The sequence below is a fragment of the Urocampus carinirostris genome, chromosome 10 (genome assembly GCF_059441175.1).
Source record: "Urocampus carinirostris isolate Australia breed hairy pipefish chromosome 10, RoL_Ucar_1.0, whole genome shotgun sequence".
NCBI lineage: Eukaryota > Metazoa > Chordata > Actinopteri > Syngnathiformes > Syngnathidae > Urocampus > Urocampus carinirostris.
Window position 1 is genome coordinate 20,346,087 of NC_142358.1, and position 26,095 is coordinate 20,372,181.

The 26,095-nt window shown below is 37.6% G+C and overlaps 1 protein-coding gene across 2 annotated transcripts in view; it reads right to left on the reverse strand.

The window, feature by feature from the left end:
* Positions 1–25,836, reverse strand: part of hip1 (huntingtin interacting protein 1) — a 69,977-nt gene extending 44,141 nt beyond the window's left edge. The window contains exons 1-2 of one of the 2 annotated variants that reach the window (XM_088345404.1): positions 25,574–25,836; positions 519–582 (exon numbers count right to left, since the gene is read on the reverse strand). In XM_088345404.1, the coding sequence (XP_088201530.1) occupies positions 519–582; positions 25,574–25,690 (181 nt within the window). In that variant the 5' untranslated portion in view covers positions 25,691–25,836. Of the gene's footprint in view, positions 1–518; positions 583–12,229; positions 12,710–25,573 lie in introns of those variants that run through there. The other variant, XM_088345405.1, reaches the window with a different exon arrangement.
* Positions 25,837–26,095: the final 259 nt, after the last annotated feature.

Genomic DNA, 26,095 nt, shown 5'->3' on the forward strand with positions numbered 1-26,095 from the left:
ATCTATCTAATACAGTTCAGCAATTTTGATACGTAAAGATATAGTTTTTGTGTGACATTCAGCTTGTTCGTGTCTTGTGATCATAATTGCTTATAGGGATCAGTTGTCCGCAGTATTTTGCTATTCCTCTCATGTACTATGTTTATCCCCTGAAACAAGGGGTCCCTGTACAGACTGATGATGACTTTGCTTTCTTTTTGGGACACAATGTTTGGAAAAAAAAAAAAAAAAAAAAAAAAACACCCATCACTTACATGGGTGAGGAATACTTACATAGCGCTAAATTACAGGTAATAGAATAAAGAGCTGCAAAAAATGACATGCTCCAAACCATGTCTAGCCTTATGTTTTGCATCCCACAGGATTAAATTAGCTCCAGCACATATGAGGCCACCTTCCATTGTTTTAATCATGCACTTACATAACCCCACCTGGAAAACACATCTCACATGGGAATGAAAATTTCACACTCAAAGCGCACAAACATAGTTAGGAGTAACGACAAAATATGAGGATATTCCTGGCATGTTTCTCTTTGACAGCAACCTCCTGTGTGTTGATGGCCTTGTTGATGCTGACAGACTGAGAGAAAGAGCAAAGGAAAAAGAAGATCAGCCAAAATATACAGTACCTCGTAAACATTTTAAGTATATCAGTTTACATCTTGAAACACTAGTATCTTTCATTAAATGCGTTCCCTTTTTGAAATGCCCAGAGAATTAAAATTGGACAAGTTTGAGTAAAGGTGATTGACCTATTTTCTTTGGAGTTGTTATTCAATGGAGCAGCTGAGAGGACCGACTGAACGTTTTTTGAATTTGATGAGTATTGGAAGCTGACACAAAATAGGCTAAAACATGAGACATTATACTGGACTCAATTGTTGTATAGTGGCTGTTTGAAATAAGATACAAGTCGTAATCACAAGGAGTGGCTCATCTATTCCACTGTATAGTGTATCAATAAGCACACACCCTTGCTTGAAAATTGCCAGACACCCATGTACATTCCCATATCAGTTCTCTCCTCCCCATGTAATTTTCTGCCAGAAATACAAGTTTCTATTCTCCAATATACCATATTTGTGATAGACTTTTGTGATATATTTATTTCCATACATAAAAGGCACATCGAACCTTAAGGCTCAAGACACTAAAAATACTGTAAGGGCTAAGGTTGCACAAAATATAAAAAGGGCCGTAAGAATATTGTCGGATACCAAACCGGTCTGTGGTACAGTGAACTAAAAAGTCTTTACAAGGCGCACAACTTTCTGAACTGAATAACAGGGAAGACATAGTGGGAAGTAATTTGGTCGTTCTAAACTGAATGAAGAGAAAAGTATTTTGGAAAGTAACTCAGTCATCCTAAAAGATATAAATAAATGCATGGCTAGTGCTGTCACGGAGAGGAATTCTGGAGATGATTGTCACACAAATAATCACGATTGAAAAATATATTGTCAAATGTTTCCACTCTGCTAAAACAGCCTTCAGTGACTCTGCAAGTTAGCTGTGAGATAGTGAACTGTTACGCTCACGCCTGTGGTGAGAAAAAAAAAATCTGCCTTGCTTATCTCCTTGAGAATGCGATCCTTAAAATTGTTTTACAAATTCAGGATTGCCGTCTGCGAGATGTATGCTTTGCGTGGAGGTTCGTACGGCTTATCAAACTTGTACAGCATGTCTTTGAACGCTGGTTTCTCAAGTTTATTGAACGGCAGCATTTCATTAGCAATGTACCGTGTAATACTGTTAGCGAGCGCCATTTTACACCGTCTCGTATGTACTGTATGTCATGACGCGCGTGTAAACAAGCTGCAACCCCTGGATTGTTGGCCATTTTTGGTGACTGACTCGACAAATTGTACCGGGTGCCTAAACTCCGGATGCTGCTCGAGATTTGTGTTTGGGGCTGTCGCAAATATGACATATTCGTCTAATCATGAATATTATTTATTTATATGTGAATGTGAAAAATATTACTGGGCAAAGGAAAATAAACCTTTATCTGCTCTTTTGCTGTATTCCAGAAGGGTGTGTGTTGAAATTAGAGTTTTTTTTTTTTTCTCATCCGTGCACTTCGTTTTTGCACTTTGTTCAGTTTTGCACTTTATTAATGAAAAGTTGAGTCAAAGACCTTACAGCCTGTTACATCACATGAGCATTGTTCCTTAAATGTTTTTAACCTAACAGACTGACATCCTGCACTGTTGCAATAGTTTTCATGAAAAGAGCAGAATGTTAAGATTAAAATTATTTGATTATTTCTTGACTTTATGTGTTGGCAATTAAATTGCTTTTCATGAAGGTGTACAGTATATGTAATATTAAGCTAGTATTGTCATAGTAGAATATAATGCAGAGACGGAAATAATTGACAATATATGAATCAATTGTGATTATTTGTGAGAAAATTAATTATCTCCAGAAATTCCTAATCGTGACAGCCCTAGTTGTGATTGCTTTTTAGACCTCTTCTTTGTTTTTTTTAAGGCTTACTGGTGTTACTCAGTGTGAACACAAAATGTGTCCAAAATACTGAAGTCGTGCGTGGTTTTCAAACTAAAAATTGACCTGCCATGATCACCACACACAAAGCATGCCGGTGCGATCCATCCCGTCCCCTGCCCACTGCCCGGAGATGGCTGGGATGGGCTCCAGCCCCCCCGCGACCCTAATGAGGATAGGCGGTACGGCTAATGAGATGAGAATGAAAAAAATACTTGCAATTTGGCAATTATGTCATACATGCGACAGCATGTCAGAACGTATTCAGAATGTTTGTCACTTACAATGCTTAGTTTGAGCTGAGAAAAAAGGGAAACAACATTCTCCCTACTGTAAAGAATTTTTGGCACCGTGACTGAAAATAGTGTGATAATGAGAAGACCTAATTTTCTTCCTTAGAGGTCTATTGGATGTGATTCAGCATACTCCCCACCGCAATTCGCTTTTGATTTCAGCTGCATTCAATGTAATGCAATTGTGACAACCATGGATGTCCCTAGCACAGGGGTCTGCAAAGTGGTGCAGTTCAAGGACAGCTAAAGTGCCCGCAGACCCATTCTGAAAATAGCTCATCAATGCTCGGTCAATGTGATTTTCTTGTACAATTACTTTTTAGTGTTTGACTGAGTCTATTGATCCCCATTTCCAATAATTAACCTGGTAATAAGATAGTAACAGCATAGTAATGACATGATAAGTTATAATTTTAGAAATGCATATCAAACTGAGTGCTCTTTAGACTAATTAGTAACAACCAGTAGTTCTCAGCTTAAAAGGGGTTAGAGAGAGGAGCTCTTACCAGTGTTATCTGGTTTGATCACCACTTTCACCATTGTTATGCAATCATGGTCAGTGATAAAATGTATTGATTGTTAAACTGATCAGTAATTGCACAAATATAGTTACGCATTTCCAAATTTGTCAGTATATAAGGCACACCGGGTTATCAGTACGTTCAGATTTCTGTGCAATTTGGGGTTTTAGGATGCACCTTCCTGTCGGGAAAATACGCTACATCTTTTATGGTAAGGCGTAGGTCTGGAAGCAATTTATTATAAGTGCACGATGGCGTAAAACACACCAACCTAATAAAACTGCAAACTAATAAAGAAAATATTATCAAACTGTTTTCTGTCAACATAAATGTAGCTGTTGTATGCCGACTGAGGTCAGAAAAGCACAGAAGGCTTGTTCCATTTGCTCGCTTCCCACAGACGCTCCCGATTCAGATTTGGCCAGTATGCAATCACACCAAGAAGTAAAAACAACGATCAGATGCCGATTACGAAGCTCAACACCATTGTGTCATGAAACGAATACCTTCAATCTACGGGGCTATACGTTTTAAATTACATTTTTGCAATTAAAATCTCACAAAACACCATCTCAGATACTACCGCAACAGAATGACCCAGTAGGTCCACAGTGACACTTTGTACTTGGAGTAGAAAGAGAGAGCCAGCTGCCCAGGAATCCTTGAATTGGCTAAAAGAGCTGACCGGCATCAATAGTCCATTCGTCTCTCACATCATAACAGACTAATTGACAAATCGAAATAAAGGCATGGTGTGCCTGTCATTGGTGAGGAGACATACATTTATTTTTAAGTGACAGCTACATCTTTTATAACATATTTGTCAAACCATTTAAGGCATTTAACTCAGCCTAAGCAGGTCTGAATGAAACAAAAAAGACCAGGCATTGATATTCTGATGGTGGGGTCGCTGGACTGGGAAGAAGCATCTTCTGCCTACCTAATGAAACAAGTAGGCAAAGTCTCAATAATATGAGTGTCACTGAATATTTTGTAGACTTGCAAGATATTGCCACAATAGAAAAAAAAACAATACTTTGGTATTGCTAAAGTCAGAAGTCTTGAACATTAACAAACATAACCTCTTCTGAAATCTACCGTTATGAGCATTAGAATATTACATTACATACTTGTTTTTTATTCAATTTATAAAATACTTGAATTATTTGGATTCGGAAGTACTGTATTATTTTATCCAAACTGTAAAAATCAATCCGTCAACTATTTTCACCAAGCGTCTGTGAATATGAATAAATATAATGTGCAACAGATACCAAAGAATAATTAATTAAAATATTGATGTGATGATTTAAAATAATTCAAATGGTACAACCCCAAAATTAACACGATTATGATCATAAGCAGGACATATTTCAACATTCTAAAATACAATACGGTGCAATAGTGAAAAAGGCATTTGTCAAGGTTTCGTGGATATGCCCATGCCAGGATAGATGGAGTCAAAAGGTCAATTGATACTGATATGGTTTATGAAATACCATTTGACGTTTTCTGACATTCAATAAATGTAAATAAAATACAAAGTTCTTCAATGACGAGTTACCAGCTGTTTCAGCAATCAGCAAAATTCCCAGATCCCAACTGTTTTGCATTCAACAAGCATCACAAGCAAAAAATATATTTTGCAAAAGTCATAAACCCCAACAAAATATGTACATTCAACAAAAAGGAACTTGATCTGCATTCAGCCTCAATGACTGACACAATTTCTTCATTTATTTTGTAGTCATCCGTTTAACATCCTAAAACAAACAAATGGTTGCCAAAAGGTTTGCAGATGCTCTGTCATGCTTCCTGTCTTGGGCACACCCAGAACTGCCCATTTCCTGCCCAGCTTCTGTTCAAAATTGCACTGCTCCATTTCCCAAGCTAAAAATCATGTTAGGTCCCCCTCTAGCCAGCGGCAGGATCACCAGAGTAAAAGACATGATTCAGTCTTTTCAATCTTTTCGACATTGCTTGCAAAAGTTTTAGGCAGATTAATTATAAGCTAGTGGAAAATTAATTTGATTACATTTAATACCACTCTGAAAGGCCAAAAACGTGTGGAAAAATGAATAAAAGTTTGTGTCCTACAACATTTTTATGCACAATAGCAACATGTATATTGGTTTGAAATGTCCTCCATCAAACATTAGCATTCTGTCTCCTTCATAATTTGAGTAAGTAAGACCACATCTGAAATTGGCCATCTTTCATGCAATTAACGCTGTTCTTTTTAAATCATACCACACCCATTTTCCTGTTAAAACATGCTTGCATTTTCCCCTCAAATAAACACACTATCACCAAAGGCTGACAGCAAGAACTGTACTTTTAACACACAAAAACATGCTAAATGGAAAAAAAAATTATGTGGGGTTAGGGGGAATTTCTAAATTCAACTGCACTCTATTTAAGTCATTCCTCCAAACAAGGATCGCCAGTGTCGCTTGTGTAAGGACCATTATACTTGTTGCATCAGACACAAACATCCGTTCTCCGAGAACGTCACTCCACACCTCTTGAAAGGCTGGCACTGATGAGAAGGTAGTGGAAAACACTCATATTTGGACTACTTAACCAAAGCTAATACAACAAACACAAAAACCCACATTGGCCATTAACAGGAACGTGTGTAATACCATCCACGACAGACCTAACACTTAAGGAACATTCATTCATTTTCCAATCTGCTTATCTTCACTAGAGTGAAGTTGGATTGGAGTTTGGACTCAACTTGAAACAGGCCTTATCTTACTTTTACCATTTTCATGCTCCAAAAACAACTAAAACATAAAACAAAAAACCCACAAGGACGATCATGACATCAATCTCAGAAGTAGAGCCTTGTTAAAGATGAATAAACATGCTGAAAGCACGGATCCAGCAGAATTAACCTCCTAGAGTCTAGGACCTAGACAGACACCCCCGCAGGCATGAATATAGGCTCCTCCTAATGGGACGTCTTCCCTCGCTCAGCCTGTTGACTTTAAAGCTCCCTTTCTGGGAGGACTGCTGATATCATTTCGAAATTTCAGGAAATGAACATCTGTGCAGCTAGAAAAGATGCTCTGGCCACCTTGTCAATGAGCCTCAATACTGATCACATGTGGCCATCCATCAAAGAGTCCCTGCGTAGGTGTGTGACCCCACAGGAAATGTTTGGAATTATATTTTGACCGGCTACCACCCAATAAGTACAAATAAAAAAATTAATTGATGCTAGAATAAAAATTAAAAGGTTAAAATACAATTTAAGAATACTACTATCTAGTTTCAACAGCTCAGTTTGTTTGAAAAATAAACTATCCAACAACCTATTACACTTTCGACTTCCGAAAAGCCAAAAGCAATTCACGATAAGCATCATTTATAGCTTCCTTTTCCTCACATTTATCCCATGACAATGACAAATGAATAAACAAGAGATGGGTTGTACTCTGTCCTTAATGTTTTTCTATTCAAAAATATATTTGAAGTAACCTGACTCGGTCATTTGTCAGAAAAACAGTATGCAATACTTAAGTTATTTTTCTGTTGACAGTGACAAAGTACATTTTTTGTAAGTGCTGTACTATCCAACAATAGTTATCTCTTAAGATTCTAAACTGCATAATTGTCTCAACAGAAATAATTCTAAACGTTTTTTTTCATGTCATTTTTTAAGGAAATACCTGAGTGTTTTTATTTGTTAAGTCTTGAAAGTTTGTTTTCATGTGTTGGTTTTGCTTCAAGTCAGCAAGTTAATTGGAAGCTTACAAAGCTAACATTTTTGTACCACATCAGTCTCTTCTTTTTTGCCCTCAGTCTCTAGAAGAATTCAGATCTTCAAAAGGTGGAGTCATCGCTAAATAAAGAAAAGGTTTTAAAAAATTGCTTTGATTGAGCTAATTTCTTTGTTCAGAGCGCTTCAAATTCAGAAAATCGGACCTTTAAATATAATCAAATTATCTTTACTTTCATTTATATCAATGTTGTAAAAACATTGGATGCAACGAAATTAGATATCGCACTCAAGGGTATGTTTTTTTTTCTTACCAGAAAGTTCAAATCCAGCCTCAGTCCCAGGTCAATAAGTTCCTGTTACTGTCAATGGAAGAACATTAAGTATTGCAAACTATTTTCTGACAATTGACTGAGTCAAGTTACTTCAAAAATATTTTTAAAAGGAACAATTTAAATTACATTTTATAATCTAACGCCCAAGGTTGATGTGAATTTAAATACAACCTTTGTTGCCAATTCTATGTATTATTGTTATGCTATAGCGCAATGGTTCCCAAACTTTTGCAGGCTGGCGCCCCCTTGGCTCCCCAGTGAATTCCAGACATTTTTAGTTAGAGTCACAGCATAGGTTATTGCTTTGTGCCTTTGCGAACCTTTTTCGTACGGCCGTAAGGGCAAAAATGCCGCTTTCATGGAGGTTTGTTTACCTCTCATTCCACCTGTAGATGCACCATCTTCTTCTTTTAGTGGTAATCCTTTTTGACATGCCGTGTATTTTATGTGATAATTCTTAAGGTGCTGGTACAAATGACTTGTGTTTCCTCTGGACTACGCGAAAGCAAACTCTGCAACGGGCGTTTTCTTCTGTTCCACGTCCGCTTCGTCAAAACAAAAATAGGTCCAAACAAGTGATGTGTCGCCCTTCTTCGGTGCAAGCTTTGTTTCCTTTTCGTTTGTTGGCGATGTTTACGGAGTCTGCCATGACACTCAGTGAGCTCACACGTTGGGTTTGGCATAGGGTGGTGCCTGCAAACTTTGAATCACGTTTATTGGCTTGTGCGATTATTTAAACTTGCCTCTGATTGGTCTGTGTTTTTAAAACATGAACAGTAACAATTGTGGTTGGCCAAAACTCCCATCACTCACTACAAAGCCTTGATAAAAAAACGCAGTGCTTTGAGGTTTCACAACCGCACTACGTCACATCGCGATGTCGATTCGATTTCGGTTAATCGTGCAGCCCTAACGTGTTGTGTACAAATCATCAAACAAATGTTCAAACTTCTGACTTCGGACTGCTGCCCTCCTCCCGCCCCCTTCTTCCTCACCGCCCCTCCCCAGATCTATCCACTGCCCCCAGGGGGCCGATACCGCCCACTTTGGGAACCACTGCTATAGCGCAATGGTTTCATGTTAAATGGCTTTCAAGTGTTTTCATTTTTATGTATAAGCTTTCATTTGCTCTGGCCCCCAAAATAAAATGTGCCGGGTTGAAGCCTTAAACATACTTATATAAACCTTAAACAAACAATATAACACTGAAGCAACTTACGAAAAAATTCAACTTACGAACAATCTTGTTTGTAAGTAGGGCAGCGTCTGTATACGGTAAAAAAAAAAGGTATATATATTTATATTGCTATTATGGCTCTTTGGGTCAAAAAGGTTCCTGACCCCAGGACTAAATTAATGAATCCACAAAAAAAGATTATTATTTTTTTAAATTTAAGCACCTATAAGATCTTACCTTTGGCCATAGGACCCCAATCCGATCCCCCATACCCCTTAAAAAGAATAAAGAAAATGTGTTGTAGGTGTGTCGCCTCCCCCAAGTCTTACAAGAGTATATCTGATACATGCATCTGATGAAAGGCCGGTCTTGTGTCAGACATGCACCTGCTCCAAGGGATTTGGAACACAGCCCGCTTGTCTCCATCACATTGCTGACTGCTATAAGTCATGCAACTCAGTATTTCCACTGAACCAGTTGTATACATAAGTATTGTTTGTAAATGGTTGGCTAAAATAAATAGTATAGTTGTAGGCCATTGTGTCAACCCCATGGCCTAAGAGTCAAATGTAAGCCACCACATTTTAATGCAGCCTATGAGAGCTTGAAATGTGTGGCCGTCTAAAAATGAATTACACATGAGTGCTTTGACCAAAAACTTGATTTCCTACGATGCCTGTCCATCACAATCCCCACAAAAATAATGGTTCAGCACCTTTTCAAGACAGTGTTTCTGTATGAATGCCAATGGGTCAAGTCAAGTCAAGTCAAGTCATTTTTATTTGTATAGCCCTTAATCACAATAAGTCTCTAAGGTGGAATTGAGAATTATTTTTCTATGTTGTGTTTATATATGTGTAGCAACATGGTTTTCAATGCTAATGTGAATTCAATTATATTTAGCTGCGTTAATACGTTATATGTTTCATCAGGCCCTTTGAGGCCAGCCATTACACTGATGTGGCCCTCAGGGAAAATTAGTTTGACACCACAGTTGTAGCCAATGCAAAGAATTATAATGAGCAAAGTTGTGTGATATAACAGTAGATGGTTTTTCTATTAACAATGAGAATGAAGATTCTGAAAATAAATTTAGCCTGTTTGCCATCCACCTTAGTGGAATAATATTCCTAATGCTCATCTCATCTCATTAGCTGTACCGCTTATCCTTATTAGGGTCGCGGGGGTGCTGGAGCCCATCCCAGACATCTCCGGGCAGTGGGCAGGGGACACCCTGAACTGGTTGCCAGCCAATCGCAGGGCACACGGGGACAGACAACTCACTCGCTCAGTCACACCTAGGGACAATTTGGACCGGCCAATTCACCTGAAATGCATGTCTTTGGAATGTGGGAGGAAACCGGAGTGCCCGGAGGAAACCCACGCAAGCACGGGGAGAACATACAAACTCCGCACACTATGTCCAGTAGCTGGATTTGAACCCACGCAGGAGGTTCCCACGACCTCAGAACTGTGCCGCACACGCGCTAACCACTGCGCCGCCGTGCTGCATTCATAATGCCTATTCTGATTTTTGTTATACGACTAGAAAAATATGTTAAATTTAAAAAAATACATTTTATATAACCATTTTTTCTGCAAGTCTTATTTTTGAGTGAAATATCATTGTTTGCTGCTAAAGACAGAGAACTGAAAATGTGCCATGTTTTAGCACTCTTGTTTAAACCATCCATCCAATTTCAGCACACTTATCCACATTAGGGTCACAGGAGTGCTGGAGCCCATCCAAATCTTAGCTTTAGCGCCTACAGGGACATTGTATCTAATTTAGTGCCACCTACTGGTGAAAAAAAACTTAATTCATTAAAAATAAAAAATATTGATTTAAAAAAGCTAAAATTCATGAACTGCCTCATAAATGCACGTTTCTCAAATACTCGTATGTTGAGAATTTTCTATTTATTTCACATAACATAATCCTCACATACAGAGAGCAAATATAATTGTTTACCATCAGCTGCTAAGGACACCCCACATAAGCCAAAAACCTTATGAAAGGCTGGGCAAAAAGAGGTTTGGTCACTTTGAGTTTCCATAGTTTATGAACTTTCTTGTGATCTGAAGCACTTGTTTTTGGTTGCAGTACAAAATACAGCAACATCTAGGGTTCAAATATTTAACATTGTCCTTTTTAAACAAGTAAGGGTTTGTCGACTTAAAAAGTTCTGTTTCTTCAACACACTTTTCTAATTAAATGTATTGTAAGTCCATTCAAAGCCAGCAGTCCCCGAACTTTTCTCTATCAAAGAACAGTCTTATGTCTGACAATATTCCCCCAATAATACCATTACTGATAATAACATTAACAACACTGTGTAATCACTACACCGCTAAGGGTTTAGATGACAGAGGAAAAGGAAATAGGTTTTAACTGATTATCACACTATTTTTAGTCAGGGCACCATCCTGAAAGCTAAAAATAAACGTAAGAAAGCACAACGAAACAAAAAACTCTTTTGTGTATTTGACGAGGAATCGGACCTCGAAAGACCATAAATCAATACATTGTAAATTTGTTTTTTTTCATAGTTTACATTAAAAATAAATGATAAACCAAATTAGAATTTTAGACTTCACAGTGTCTCTTTGTGTGAGTAAATAGGTGCCGGGATGTGTTTGTAAGATTTCTTATCGCCTAATAAGGGTAACTGCAATTAGCTAAATTTTAGGTTTATGTTTGTGAACATCACATTATACCATGTGGTTATCAGAAACAATATTGGTGCACGATGACCAGTTTTTACTAATTTTGTTCTAAAAGAGTTTCCACACCTACACATACAGAAGAAGCATGGATCTTATCAAACAATTATGCATTTGTTTCATCACTTTATAATTACACCCTACACTTTACAGATTAAGCTGGGTTTCCGCACTTTGAGGATTGCAAACCTGCCAATAACTTTTTGGTGTTGCAACCGATCAAGCACTTATTTTCCAATCGCCATCACAGACAGGTATAAACAATGTATACTATACTCAGACTAATACAAGAGCCTCCACATACTGTGCCGCTATGCCGCAAGTGACACTAGACAAGCGAAAGAGGAAAGTGGCGAGAGCGGTGCTAGGAATCAAATGGACAAAACATTTCAATGCAGAGGAGTAGTTTCTTGTACATTTTTGTTATGTTTTACGTTTTTTATAATCTAGCGTTTTTCAATCCTATTTTAGCCTATCCTATTTTTTTTTTAAGGAAAGGATAATTTTAAAATGTCTATTATTTTTGGGAGCGCTTGGGTTGAATTGAGGGGTGCTTAAGCACCTCCTAAATCCGGTTGGTCACGCCGATGGTTGCAATCTTCAATTGAGGTTGGCAGGTATGTAAACTACTGGTATTTACATTTTAACTCTGAACCCAAAACTGGTGCAAGTTGCTAAAACCTCATGTTTACAGCGAGATACCCTTGTGCTGCAGTTTAGATCACGGTTCATTCAAATGGTCGCAGTTTGATGGGTCTACATTCTGTTAAAGCCCCCCGGTCAAAAAAAATACTTTTCATCGAACATTCACAAACACGAAGACAACAAGTCCCTACATGCGCTGGAAATACCTTCCACGACTTGTTACGCATCATACCACTCAGAAACGACGTTCTAGTATTTCCTAAAATGCCATGACGATGTATGTTCTCGATCACTTACAATTTTACTGAGGTCCATGGTCCTTTCCTTTTTCAGACAGCGGCGGGCCGAAGAACCGCTGGCTTAATCCAAAAGCGAGGAGCGCGGAGTCAACAAATATGTTTTGGAAGAAAGAGGGGAGGTGGAGGAGCGCGACGTTAGCTCAACATGTGTCCCAATTTGGTATTAAAATGCCCCCATGTCCCCACTTCCTTCCTTCCTTCCTTTCTTTATTCCTTCCTTCGGCGTTTCTGAGCTCCCTCTATCCGCGAGCTCTAGGCAACAAGCGACCCCGAAGAACCTTAAGAGTCCACGAGGGAGGACCGCAGCCAAAGGAAGCAAATCTCACATTCCGCTCGCCAACATGTCTCGCAGCGAGGCTTCTGGTGCTTGCTTTATTTTGCAAACGGCCCGCTTGGATTTGAGACAATAGCAACACGGGAGGCTGCGAAATAAGGTGGCTCAAACCCGGAGGTTCTCAAACTCAGTTCCGGGGGTCCACTAAAGAGTTGGGTAGGGAGGGGGCGAGGTGGTAAAGGTCACCCGCCTCTCTCTAGCCCTAGTCCCCCCCCATTGACTGTAGACTGGAAATCATCCCCAAAATGCCTCTTAAAGGGACAGTGTGTATCAATTATACCCACCAAGTGGTGAGAAATGATTTAAATCAGGTGGCTCCCAGGACGATAATTGATTATGTATTTATTAAGATTGTTTTTAAATATTTATTTTTATCTTATTTTAGTGTATTTGTCAGTGTATGTGTGTGTGTCTATATTTAAATTATTTAAGTGTTCATTTTGATTGTTTGAACCTTATTTTTAACAGTGGGGTGCAGGATTTGAAAAGTTTGTCATAATTGCACCCTTAGCCAGCCAGTTCATCATTTGCATGCAAGTATGTGCATTTCTCAGACGCACTCTTTTGGGGGGTTCGGGTTGGCGTTTAAAGTTCACTAGAAGCAGGCCTTGCTTTTACCATTTATATGCTCCACTGACAAATAGAATTTTTAAAAAAATGCAGGGACGAAGCATGATGTCTCTCTCCAGCACTCCCCGCCAAGCCCTTTCCTCAAACCTAATGTGTTCTGCCCAAAACAGAGCGGATAAATATAAAATAAAAGCAAATAGGCGCAATGGAAAATAAAGAATAAGGGCTCTTTCAACTCTATTGGGGATTGTTAACACATACTTCTATGTACCTTGGTCATATCCCTCAAGAGGGGTGACAGCAAGACAAACACATACAATAACAAAGAAAATATAAAGGGGGAAAAAATAGCAAAAAACACACACAAACATTTTTGGACCATGGCCAACCCAAATGCTCAAACACCCAAACAAGTTGGGCACCTCAGCACCCAAGTTGGTTATGCTTTTGTCCCTCCAGATGAAACGGGACACAAGAAGCAACAATGTCACTCGGGTCAGGGTGACACAACACACTCTTTTGTCCAACAGCAGGGCCCGACAGCTTTCACTGGTTTAACCCTACCGCATCATACAGGTGCCCTGCCCATCTCATAGAACGCGTCCAACATCCCACAATCGTTTTACAACACCTCTCCACTCATTCCAATGACCAACAAGAGCTCTAGCTTCCACTAGATTTAGACCTCTTCCCTGCAGTGCACTCATAACACCATCCATCCACGTCAATTGCGGCCTTCCTCTTGGTCTCCTTCCATTTACTTCTGCTTAACACATACTTAATGGAGAATATATTTAACTTTCAACTTTTTACAAACACCTCAACAACACACCACACCTTTAACTTTCTATTTTATCTATGTGCATTTGTTTGCATTTTTTTCGTGTATATATATTCAAATTATTCATGTATTTATTTGGATCGTTTCCACCTTATTTCCAATTTTTTTTAACATCATATGTTAAGTAATCAAACAATGCACTGTACACGTCGAGTTGCTATCAGTTGTTTAAAAAATAATATATTAATCCATTTTAATTTGATAGTTTTGCCCACAGCCTTCACATAAAAGTTTAAAAGGATAGTGTGCATTATTAAGCACCTCCTAGAAGTAAAAGAAAATCATTCAAAAAACAATATTTAAAAAATAGGCAAAAATACATAAACTATGAGCCAAACGTACATGTTTTAAAATGCTCGTAAGCAAAGAAATTTGCATTTATTTTACAGAACAGGAGTGTCACCAAGAGGGTGCTGACATAATCGTCCACCATCTTGCCACAACGGGTACCCAAAAACCTTGCAGAAGGCTGGGCAAAAGAGAAAAAAAAATGGTGCGGTTTGATCACCTTAAGTCTCCACATTTTGTATACTTCCTTGTGCTCTGTGGCACTCATTTTTGGTTGCACTTCACAATAGACCCCCTTCCGTGTCTTTCAACAAGTGTGCAATAGCCAAGCTGACCGCGCACTGTTGAGGAAGAACCGCGGAGTACATGTCAGTTTATACCAACCGATTGACGGAAAAATATCCTAGATAGTGGTAATATTTCGAATAAGCAAAGTATGTGCAAGCAGCAAGACTTTATTTTAGTGATCAAAGTCAACAACAACAAAATGTTCTTTTATTGGTGCTCCATATGGATAGTCTGAGTCACTTTGTGAAGCTCTTGTGTGTGACTTTTTTGCCTCATATACCACGTCGGTCCTCATAGGGTACGGTAGGTAATAAATAAAATACCTGTCTATGCCAGCAAGTTATATAGACAAAAATAGTGGCACAAGTGACCAGTTCATGTTTGCAGCAACTTAGTTCACATATGAGTAAACTTTAGAAGGACTGACTTTTTTTGGCTTGTACCCACCTTAAATCCATCCTTAGTTTTGGTGAAATCAATAAAAATAATGATAACAAGGAATAACTATTAACATTAAAATAATGTATTATTATATACTGTATTAAATAGAATATACATTGATAAAAATGTAAGGAATGTTATTATTTTTATAATTATTATTATAATAAAATATCTACTAGCTATTATCAGAAGTAGTTAACCTACAATCTATAGTCAACATCGGTGGCATTTCTCTAACACTTACCTTACCTACAATTACTAACACATTGGGTATCTAGTAAATCTGAACCAGATTGTTACGATAAATTACAAGATATGAAATAGGCAGCGCAAACGTAGACATTCCTAATAATGTCCTCGTTCTGGTCAGTTCTTTTAAGGGCCGGTTTCCTCTGGGATTTGCCCGAAAATAGAGTTTCTAAAAACTATGACTTGAACAACCATACGCACATCAGCTGGACATGTTGTTTTTGTAAATTGCGACTTTCAAAACGCAATTCACCATACAAATCTTACCACCCTCCATTCAAACTAGTACTCCTACTCTCGCTGTTTTGGGTCAACAATGCGCACGTATGTTTTGATTGGCCGGTGATGGCGTAGGCTCAAAAGGGGTTTATACAGGGACATTTAGTGGTCAAATAATACACACTGTCGCCTGAATTACCAGGAAAAGGTAACATTGGCCTGGAGAGAGATGGGCGCCACCAGGCTGTATTTCGCCACCACGGACACAGTGGTGAAGGGATCAACCCACCACCCATCCGATAATACTGTTTTTTCTGCTTACTACAGACTCTTTGAAGAGAATCAGCGATGACCTTTTTTTCTTCTACAATCCAATTATAGCATTTGGATTTTCAAACAAATTAGCCCAGCTTTGGGGGAAATATTTTAAAAGGGAAAGTGTGTATTGTTAGATAATAATAGTGGTTAAAAAAATAAAAAAATATTCATTTAAATAAAAAGCTAAAATACATGCATTATTAAATAAACATACGTGTTTTTAAAATACTCATAGATCTAGGAAGTAGCATTCGTTTCACATAACATAAGCCTCACTTAAGGGGATCTGACAGAATTGATCACCATTTTGCTGCTACGGGTACCCAAAAACCTCAAAAAGTCTGAGCTAAAAACTCAGAAGTACAATGTTTGGGAAGAAACATAAGGAGTCTTTAAACTCAGTTGTGCGATGTAACACATACTTAACAGAGATAATAGTTAACTTACAACTTTTTACAGACACGTCAAATGATGCACTTCACCTTTAATAAACAAATTACACAATTATTTGGGGTTTAAAAACTAAATGAATAATTTGTTCAGGGATGGCTTTCACAAAGTAACCCCAGTTTTTTTCAGTTTGTCCTTGAAGGCTTACTTTTTAAGGTTGTTATAAGCAAATAATTAGTTGTGTTTCAAACAAAATCACACATTTTGGAGGTAGTTTTTTTGACAAAAACAAACTATTTTGAAAATGTAAGCGGGATCTATTTAACCCCAGGCGTGAATCTGTCCACTCTTCCTTCAAATTTGGGTCATTTTGGACCTGTTTTTAAAGTGTGTAGGAATATTTGACAAGGCCACACAGACAATTAAGGTGGGATGCAGGAATGTTAGCAGCTGGAGGTATGACCTTTCTGTCTGGCTGCAGGATTGCTTGTGTACAAGACCAAGCTTCAGGAAAAAAGCTCAAATCATAGTTAGAACAACTCTGGGGAACTGATGCCCCCATCTGGATGGTCTGAGATGTTCAACCTTAAAGAGTGACATTTAAAAATCATATTTTTCAGAGCAAGTAAAAAAGAAAACGTGGCTGTTGCCATCATAAAATGCCTATCTCCACTTTTTGGACATTTTTATTCTGAATGAATGGCGTGTTGACGGTAAACAAAAAAAATTGGAAAAATGCATACATTTAAAAAACGCCAGAACAAGAAGGCCCGCCTTATTGAAATTGCAAATGTGATATTTTCAAACTGGATTTTAATCTGTTTTGTTTAAAGAATTTCAAACAAAACAACAAAAATAAATATATTTTGAAGTTGTTAAAGGGACACTGTGTAATACCTGATCAGGGAGACTCAAAATTAGTGGTCAGCAATGAACATGTCGCAGACCGGTATCGGGCAGTTTGATACGGGTCACGCAGAAAGAGAAGAAATGCCACATTTTTTGCTTATGCGTATAGATTTGTAAGAAAACACATTTTTTTTTTCACCACCAAAAAACTCAAAGTTTGGGTGCGCGTTATACTGATGGCTTACAGTAGTATATCACCGTAATTGAGCGATGATTGATCAGTGGAAAAATATTGCTGACTTTATTTGCTCAGCATTGGATGCAACAGGAATCGATCACGGATCAAAGCAGTGAACCCGTTGAATCTTAACCAAGGTTATTAGGATTGTAGATGACAAAGATAAATAAATTACATTTTATCTCATCAACCCATTCTTTTGTCTCGCAGTACCACGTTGTACAACGTTGTAATGGAGTGTTATGGGAAAGAGTTTAGCCAAAAGGGGGTACCCTTTGCAGCAAAATGACAGACAATAATGTCAGCTCCCTCTAGGTGAGCCTCATTTTATGTAAAATAAAAAATTCTTGATCTACAAGTATTAATAAAAAATCACATTTATAGGATAGATGATTTATTTCTGGTTAATATTTAGATAATTTTGTTTTTTTAATGAATGAAAAGTTTATTTTTTACCAAAAATAGGTACTAAATAATGCACAATGTCCCTTTAACTAGCACGCTAGTAATAGTATTCCCCGCACAGATACAGAATCATTGCTTTGTACTGTATATGTTTTACAACAGATTGCGTGATCCATAGTATGGGATTCACAGCTTGTCTAAAATACCCAAAAAACATCAAACCAAAGGCTCAACAGAGTATGGAAAAAACTGCACGGTCTCCTCACTTTGTGGTCCTAGGGCAGGAGTGTCAAAGTCAAATGGATGGAAGGGCCAGATAGAAAATGAGGCTACCAGATGAGGGCCGGACTGATTAAATGTTAACAAATTGGAAAATGACGCATATTGTCTGGTGAACCTAGTTGAATCTCCTGAAAATCTAACCAAAATATATATATTAAAAAAAAGACGTATTTGCAGTATTTTTCTTTATCTTTATATTGCACTATATTTTTCATTGCGCTAATTTAACTGTCTCTAAGAACGACGTTCTAAATATTTTTGTCTATTTATTCTGAAGGTCTCATCTAATTTTTCTCTTTAAAGTCTTTAGTACATGTTAACCCTGGAGTACCATGTCTAATCTCGTTGCATACAATGTTTCACCGTGTCTATATTGATGACAATAAAGACTATTCAGTTCTATTCCATTCCATTCCGTTCCATTCTATTCTTAGGACTGATATTTCTTTTGACTTACCTTTGTGAAAATGTCGGTACATGATATCTGGTACGTTACTGGTTACAGGAATAAAGGTTTGGAATCATTTATTTGTCAAAATATGTTTTAAAAATTTTGAATTTGAACAGGCAAGAGTAAACGACAATGCTCAATACTGTACGTCTCTACGCAAAATAATATCTGTTCCCTTAACTGTCGCTCCAATCAGCACTGGCGCAAAGTCCAACAATTGGTGTAAAAAAAACATTATACAGTACATGGTTCCAGTATACCGGTCAAAGGTATCTGGGCCAAATCCAAAGAGGAGATCTGATACAGATAGATAAAAAATTCTGGACATTCATTGTTTTGTCCTGAAGCAAGACTAAATGAAGAAAAATGAAAAATTGTCTTTAGTACAATCAAATATAAACACTTAAATGTTTAGCCAACTAAATAGCACGCTGTTATGTCATCCCAAAAACAAATCCAGTCATTTGGGATTAAAGTCCTCCGACAAATATGTAGTTGTCAGTAAGTTATTAATGCACCATATCGCCAAATCGTGATAAAAGATAGTATATTTAATGACTAAAAATACAGTGTTTAAATTTGACAACTACTGTATAATTGAAAAGCTCAGAAAGACCAAAAAACACTTGACAATGTTAAATACTATATTATAAAACGAAGTATCACAGTTTTTTCTTCTTCATCCGCATAGTTTAAGATTAATTAATTTTCTTTTCTGGGAATACCCAGAGGAGCCACAAACAGAAAAAAAGAAAAGAAAGGCTGCTTGTACAAGATTCATATGCTCAAATTTTGCAAGTAAACAGATTGATTGTATTTTTTACAGTACTGATATCAGACTGCGACATTCTAAACAAAATGATAGTAAAAACATATAATAATGATTGGGCAAAATTGATATTTTCCTAAAATCCGATTCTGATCAGTCGACATTAGTGGGTGTAATTTTCTACACTCATTTCATAAATGATTGACCAAAGTTTTCTGGAAAGTAACTGTCTCAGAAGCAGGCCTAAAAGTTACTTGACAACAGTGATCGATTCATTGAAAAGCTGCATTGCAAAATCGACGGGACAGTGTGTATTATTTGACTGTTAGATGACGCAGTATCGTGTAGTGCCAAACAATAACGAGTGATCCCCTGCGAGTAGTTTTAAAAAGGCATGTTTATATGACAGTTCATGTATTTTTGCTTATTATTAAAAAAAAAAGTCTGAATGAAGTTTGTTTTTGCCACTATGAGGCGCTAAATAATACACACTGAACTTTAAAAAAAAAAACAATATTGGTGAATAAAAAAACTACAAGTTGGAGTTTACCAAAATTCTTGCTTGTGGAGAGTCTAGCAGCCCTGTTCATCCAACATTCCCACAGATTTTTCAGCAATGTATCAAATCAAATAATTGTGATTGGAATAAAACTGGAGAATGATGTTAAAAAAAAAACCCTATGTTTCTCTTATCCTGCCGTGCCACCCAGTGTACAAACCAAATGCAATTTAGACAAATGAGAGCATTTTTGAATGTGTTGCCTAACAATAGACAATAGGCTACACATAGCCTGAGGCCATTTTTCTTTGAAATTGTTAGTTTATATACAAACTGGATTTTACTTCAACTTGACAGAGCAACAGAGATCTAGAGGGACATTTGACCTCCGTTACATGTGGGGAAACGTCTCTCTAGTTTTCCTCTCCTGTAATGTCAAGCAGAGATGCCATGAGCAAACAACTAGCAGGGCAAAGCCAATGTTGCCGTCACCAGGGACTACGTAACTCTGCTGCACAAACTGTCCTGCCATTCTCCAGTGTTTAATTCTGTATCCAGTTGGGCCAGTGAGGCCACCATCACTGCCTGCTGTTTCTGCAGTCTCAGTAAATTTTCTGTAACATTTGCTTTCCCGGTGTACATGGTTTACACAGTGGTGGGCCCTCAGGGCCTACAAGGTCCTCGCTGCTAGTCTAAGACATATCCAAATCATGTGATGTTAATTACATTTTGTCAGGAGTACTTTCAAATAATTCCAGATTGTCTGTCAGTTTCCTTTCATTGCCTTTTCCCTGATTTAAGCATTTACCCAATCACATTTCAGCCATTACTTGTTGCCAGGGTCAGAAATCTACCCGGCCTTTACAGTGCAGGCCCTGAGACATAAAGAAAGTGTCGATAAAGCAGTTGGTTTAACCCAGTGTTTTTTAACCTTTTTTGAACAAAGGCAGATTTCTTTCAATGAAAAAAATCTTGCGGGACACCAATCAATACCGTTGCACCTCCAAAAAAGCAAATCCAAATGAGAAATAGCTTTTACTAAACCAGATAGGCACACAAATTGGATAATTTCCTATGACGCAGTACGTTAACTAATTACTGTGATATTGTTTAGCCAATCATATTTCGAGATGGCGGAGCCAATGCCTTTTAGCTGGCCTAGGGAAACATCAGCGGTTTCACAAACTATGATTGGGGGGACAGTAACAGAAGTATTATAGAAAAAAAGTGAAGAAAACTATCTCTGTGTCCACTGCTTCTGTCGAACGGACGTTTTCAGAGCTACATAGAATAAAAACATATGCCAGAAATGTGACAGAAAAGGCTTGGCTTTCAGCAATAGCTTTGATGGCGATATAAAAGAACTTCTTGATGGAACTGGAATGCAATCTGTATGAAATCTTGAAAGAAAAGGAGAATGGATTTTGTTTAGAAATAAAGGATTTTGGTAAGTAAAATGAGTCTGTATTCCTAAATAATATTGCAATTTAATGAGTTTAATATCAATGCTTTTTTAAATTTATATCGCGGTTGTAGCTGCATAAAGAATTTGTAACCATAAAAAAGTTATTGAGGGTTTGATTGTTTCAGACGTAGCACTACTGAAGGTCTAGGTAAAAAATGCATGGCCCGCAACTGGTTTTACCGGATGCAAACATAAAGCGAAGCACAGTCGAGTCAAATGATAATAAATGTTTTGAATGTATTAAACTGAGTAAATAAATTAAAAGAAGAATGCTATAAAAGCAAACAAATCAGTTAACTTAAAAAAAATAAACTAAAACAACAGATTTGCAATGAGAATTCTATTGAGTCTCGGACAATCAAGGAATCTAAAGATGTAAACGTGCTACCTTACCTGCACTACAGGGGCCAGTAAGCAAATTTGCAGATATCACAAACTTCAGTAAAATACACTTGTTTATAAGAGCTAACACGTTACAAAAATTACACTGAGGAGGCTAACCTTACTCCGATTACAAGGTCTTGATTTACAACACACAATGTGATGTCAAAGGTCCACACTGAACAGCCCAACCGCAGAAATTGTGCCCAAAAAGCTTTCCACAAGCTTTAATTATAGCTCATGCATCCATATATTACTACCACCACTACTTCCGAAATACAAAATAGCTCAAGAAGAATTCTGAAGTTACTTTAATTGCATAAGCAACCTAAAAAAGCAGCAACGCTGGAATCATGCAACAACTGGTGGGGGTGGGTCTGAGTTTTTTAACCTGATGACACACTTCTTACTTAGGTTTTCAGGCAAGATATCTAAACCCCACTTTACAGTGCTGTGAAAAAACATGTGCCCTCTCACTGAATTCTGAGCTATTTGCCTATTTATCAATTAAAAAGGTTTCAAATTATCAAACCAATTTTAATATCACACAGAGACAACCCAAGACATTACAAAATGCAGTTTTGAAATGTTTATTCCAATTATTTAGGCAAAGCTGAGTTCAATTCCACAGACCAATACCAACATTGGTTGCCACCACCTGTGTTGAATAAGGAAATCACTTAAATTGAATCTGTTATACCAAGGGAAGTGGGCTACAAAGTCTGAAGAAAATAATTGATATTCCAATCTTAAAATATTCCCGAAGAAATTTGAAAAAAAAATGATCCATCAGTGCTGAAAAGGTCACAGAGCCGTAGGGCTCCAGCGTATCACTGTCAGAGCCTTATGCTGTGGTTGACGGAACAATGATGTCTGTTTTTTACCAGAAGGTCCTGAAGGAGAACTTCTGGTCATCAGTTTATGCCCTCAAACTCAAGCACTCTTGGATCATGCAGCAAAGCAATGACCCTAAACACACAAGCAAATCCACCTCTGAATGACTCAAAAAAAAGAAAAAGGTTCTGAAGTGGCCAGGTCTAAGTCCGGATTTAAATCCAATTGAGATGCTGTGATGTGGCCTTAAATGGGCAGTTCATGCTAGAAAACCCTCCAATATAGCAGATTTTAAACAACTTTGCAGAGAAGAGTGGGCCAAGATTCCTTCATAGCATTTTTGTGAAAGTCTTATTACCAATTACTGTAAACATTTGATTTCTGTTATCACTGACAAAGGTGGCCCAATTCCCTAATAGGTTCAGGGTGCAAGTACTTTTTTCACATTGGGGCAGATGGGTTATGATTCTTTTTTGTGCTTTAATAAATGGAATCCATATTTCAATCTGTCTTTTTGTATTTTTTTGGGTTGTCCCTCTGTGATATTAAAATTGGTTTGATGATCTGAACCTTTGTGAGTGATAAATATGCAAAAAACAAATAATTTGGGAAGAGGGCAAATACTTTTTTACAGCACTGTAATGTACTGTAGATGTATTTCACTGACGACAATAGCAGTGACATCGACTTAACAACAGATGTAGGCGGCTTTAGAATAAAACGGACCAGATGGATTATCTCTCTTTGATCCTCTGCCAAGAAACAAAAGAGATTCTTGATTCCTCCCATCACTTAGGTCACAAGTCAAAAATCAACAGGGAGGCAGAAAAGCATATACGAAAATAGGGCTACATGATATGCTAACGGACAAAATGTGCAGTGCACCAAGTCTCTAAACCAAAGTTGATGGAATAGACTGTACCTCACCTAGGACCCTAAGCAATGTAACCAGTAAAAATATATGTACCTGAAGAGAATGTTACGTATAAGCCTGACAATGACCTAGTAACCGTACATGGTACGCTTTGACACACAATCCATCTAATCCAAGCCTCTGCTGTCTTTCCAGAGAGAAGTGTGTTTGAATGTGAGGGTTGTTGACTGAATGAAACAGATGACTCGGAGGCTAGCCGGATAGCTCAATAGTCGGCAAGCTTTTCTGTACAAAGGACCAGTTTAACGCCTGACAATATTCTTGCAACCCGGCCCACTAATAACATTAGCAGTAATAAAATTAATAATAAAACAATAATAATAAGCCTATATCCACTGTGTTTTCACTATCGTAAGTTTTCTTCATGGTTTGGCCGGGGATGCGACTTATACTACCGGTGAGACTAATGTGTAAAATGATTAACTTGTTTTATCATTGAGTTTTAAATTTCTATTACCGGTATTATATAATTTCACATGTTATTTTCACACTAAACCGCAAGAGGGTTTTTTAGGCCTGTGTTGATAATTTCGACCATGCCCTGTTTTTCAAACCGGAAGAAGGAAGCGGCTTATCGCCCCTAGTTGGAGGAGATTTTTCTCGTTAAAAGTGACACAGAGGATAAAGATTTGATTGGGTTTAGTGATTTGGAGAGAATCTGATAGTTTGGTAAGCATGTTATTTATGATAGTTATCTTAATATGTTACATTGTTACTGGCAAATCATATTAGAGCGTGTCTATGATATACAAATGCGGGTAACGTACTGTAACACACCGTGATCTCTATTTTATTTTATTTTTTCAAATTGACTTTCAAGGTGACACATATGTCTTTTGTATTGTTGTTTTAATCATATCAACGTCTTTCCTTTCACTATGACATGTTCTGTATGTGTTTGGTGTTGGTTGTTATCAAATAGATTTCTCCCACAATGCAAAATATACTTGATATGTGACATATATATGCATTTTCCTTCTTAATTATACAATTTTTGGCAGGTGCAATTTATAATGCAAACAATACAGTAGATTACTGGGCATTTAAGTAACATGAGAAAATGTATTAAATTTTATCTCACATCATACTGTTTTTACTCACTGTAACACGCCTCGCCTTTTTTTATATTGAAGGCGCACATGATAGGTCAATAGTTAAACAACATTGTTGATTTTGTGATTGTGATTTTTCACCCTCACTGTGGTGAGCCATGTCTGATTCCCGCCGCATTTGATGCTGAGCAAATGAGATCAGAGATATACAAATGGAGAACACTCTCGAACCTGCGGATTTCTTCTTGGCTCTTGGGATCACTCGTTAACCAGCGTTTTCCAGGTGAATGTTTTGGGCAGGAACATAGCATATAATTGCATAAAATAGCATAACAATAAAACAAACTTCAATGCAACGGGTCTATTTTAAAAGCATTGTCATGGTTATGAGGTTATTCATATTGATTTTTTACACTATTGCAAAATGTTCAAATTACCGTAAAACATTGATGTGATGTGCACCCAAACTTTGATTTCAATTATGGCTTTGATTTTATTTTTGAGCGAAAAAAATGTAAGTATGTATAAATGAATTCAGTATAAGCGAAAACTAATGCATTTTCATTTTTTTCTTTGCAACCCAGTACCGGTCTGCGGCCTGGTGGTTGCCGACCACTGAGATAACTGCTGAGCATATTGAAACGCACTGTCAAAATAGAGTCTATAATCAGAACATCAGTATGACATCAATTTGGCTGCGTTGATTCATTTGACCTACTTAATCTCCCTTTCTCTGGTCTTTTAGAGTAGGCAGGAAACAGCAGGATCCATAGCACAACAGTAACCTGCATGCAAGCATGCTAATTGAGACTATGCTGTCATAAATCAGATTTTTTTTTCTATGCATGTTTATTCAAATTGCTTATGCTTCATCATAGTGTTTATTGTGCATGCTATGACTTACCATATTGAGAATAAAAAGGAAAGCTCTTGAATGGTTTGTATACAGCAGGTAAAGTAAACTACAGTTATCTTAATACGAATGGCCATTGACCTAAATTTCAATAGCTCCTTTGTTGTGGTTACTGATTGGTATCTGCTGATCACTCACAGTGACTGACACTGAACACAACACCCAAGTACTCGACATGCTTCATCGCAGGAAACCTGTTATGTCTTAGAAAAAAGATGGGGTTTTCAGATTGGTTTCCTTTCATTCCATACACGTTTCTGTCCTTAACTTTGTGCACGCCCACTTTACACTTACAACAAATCTAGCGGATATAAGAATGTTGTGTGACACACCTGCCCTCTTTCGAAGTTTTCCTTCTCCAGCTCCAGGCTGTTAGCACCTCCTGTGCGTCGAATCACTTTAGGGATTGCGTTGGGTACTTGCTGCATGGAGTTTTTAACTCGATCCATCGTCGCACTATGAACAGATAAAACGCCCAAAAAAACCGATCGATTAAGTAACCCGGTGTATAAAAGGAAAATTGTGATATCTATGGCGGGGAGTATTCCATAGCCGTCATGGACACGCCGTTATGTTCAACGGACCATTTGGCCTGTGTAAGATAACACCCTCAGTCAATGACAGCAGCAGTTTTAGGACAGCTCCATAATAGTGATATTCCCCTAACCATATGTAATTTCAGAATAAAACATCAACAGCCACTGGTACAACGTGTGTAAATCATTATTTAGTTAGTATGGTACACTTTATACTGTCAACTAGATGTACACGTTGTAATACTAAACAAAATTGTCCGCTTTCTTTGCAACCAGTTCATGGTTTGTATTTGTGCTTTATTTATTTTGTAGGCGCAA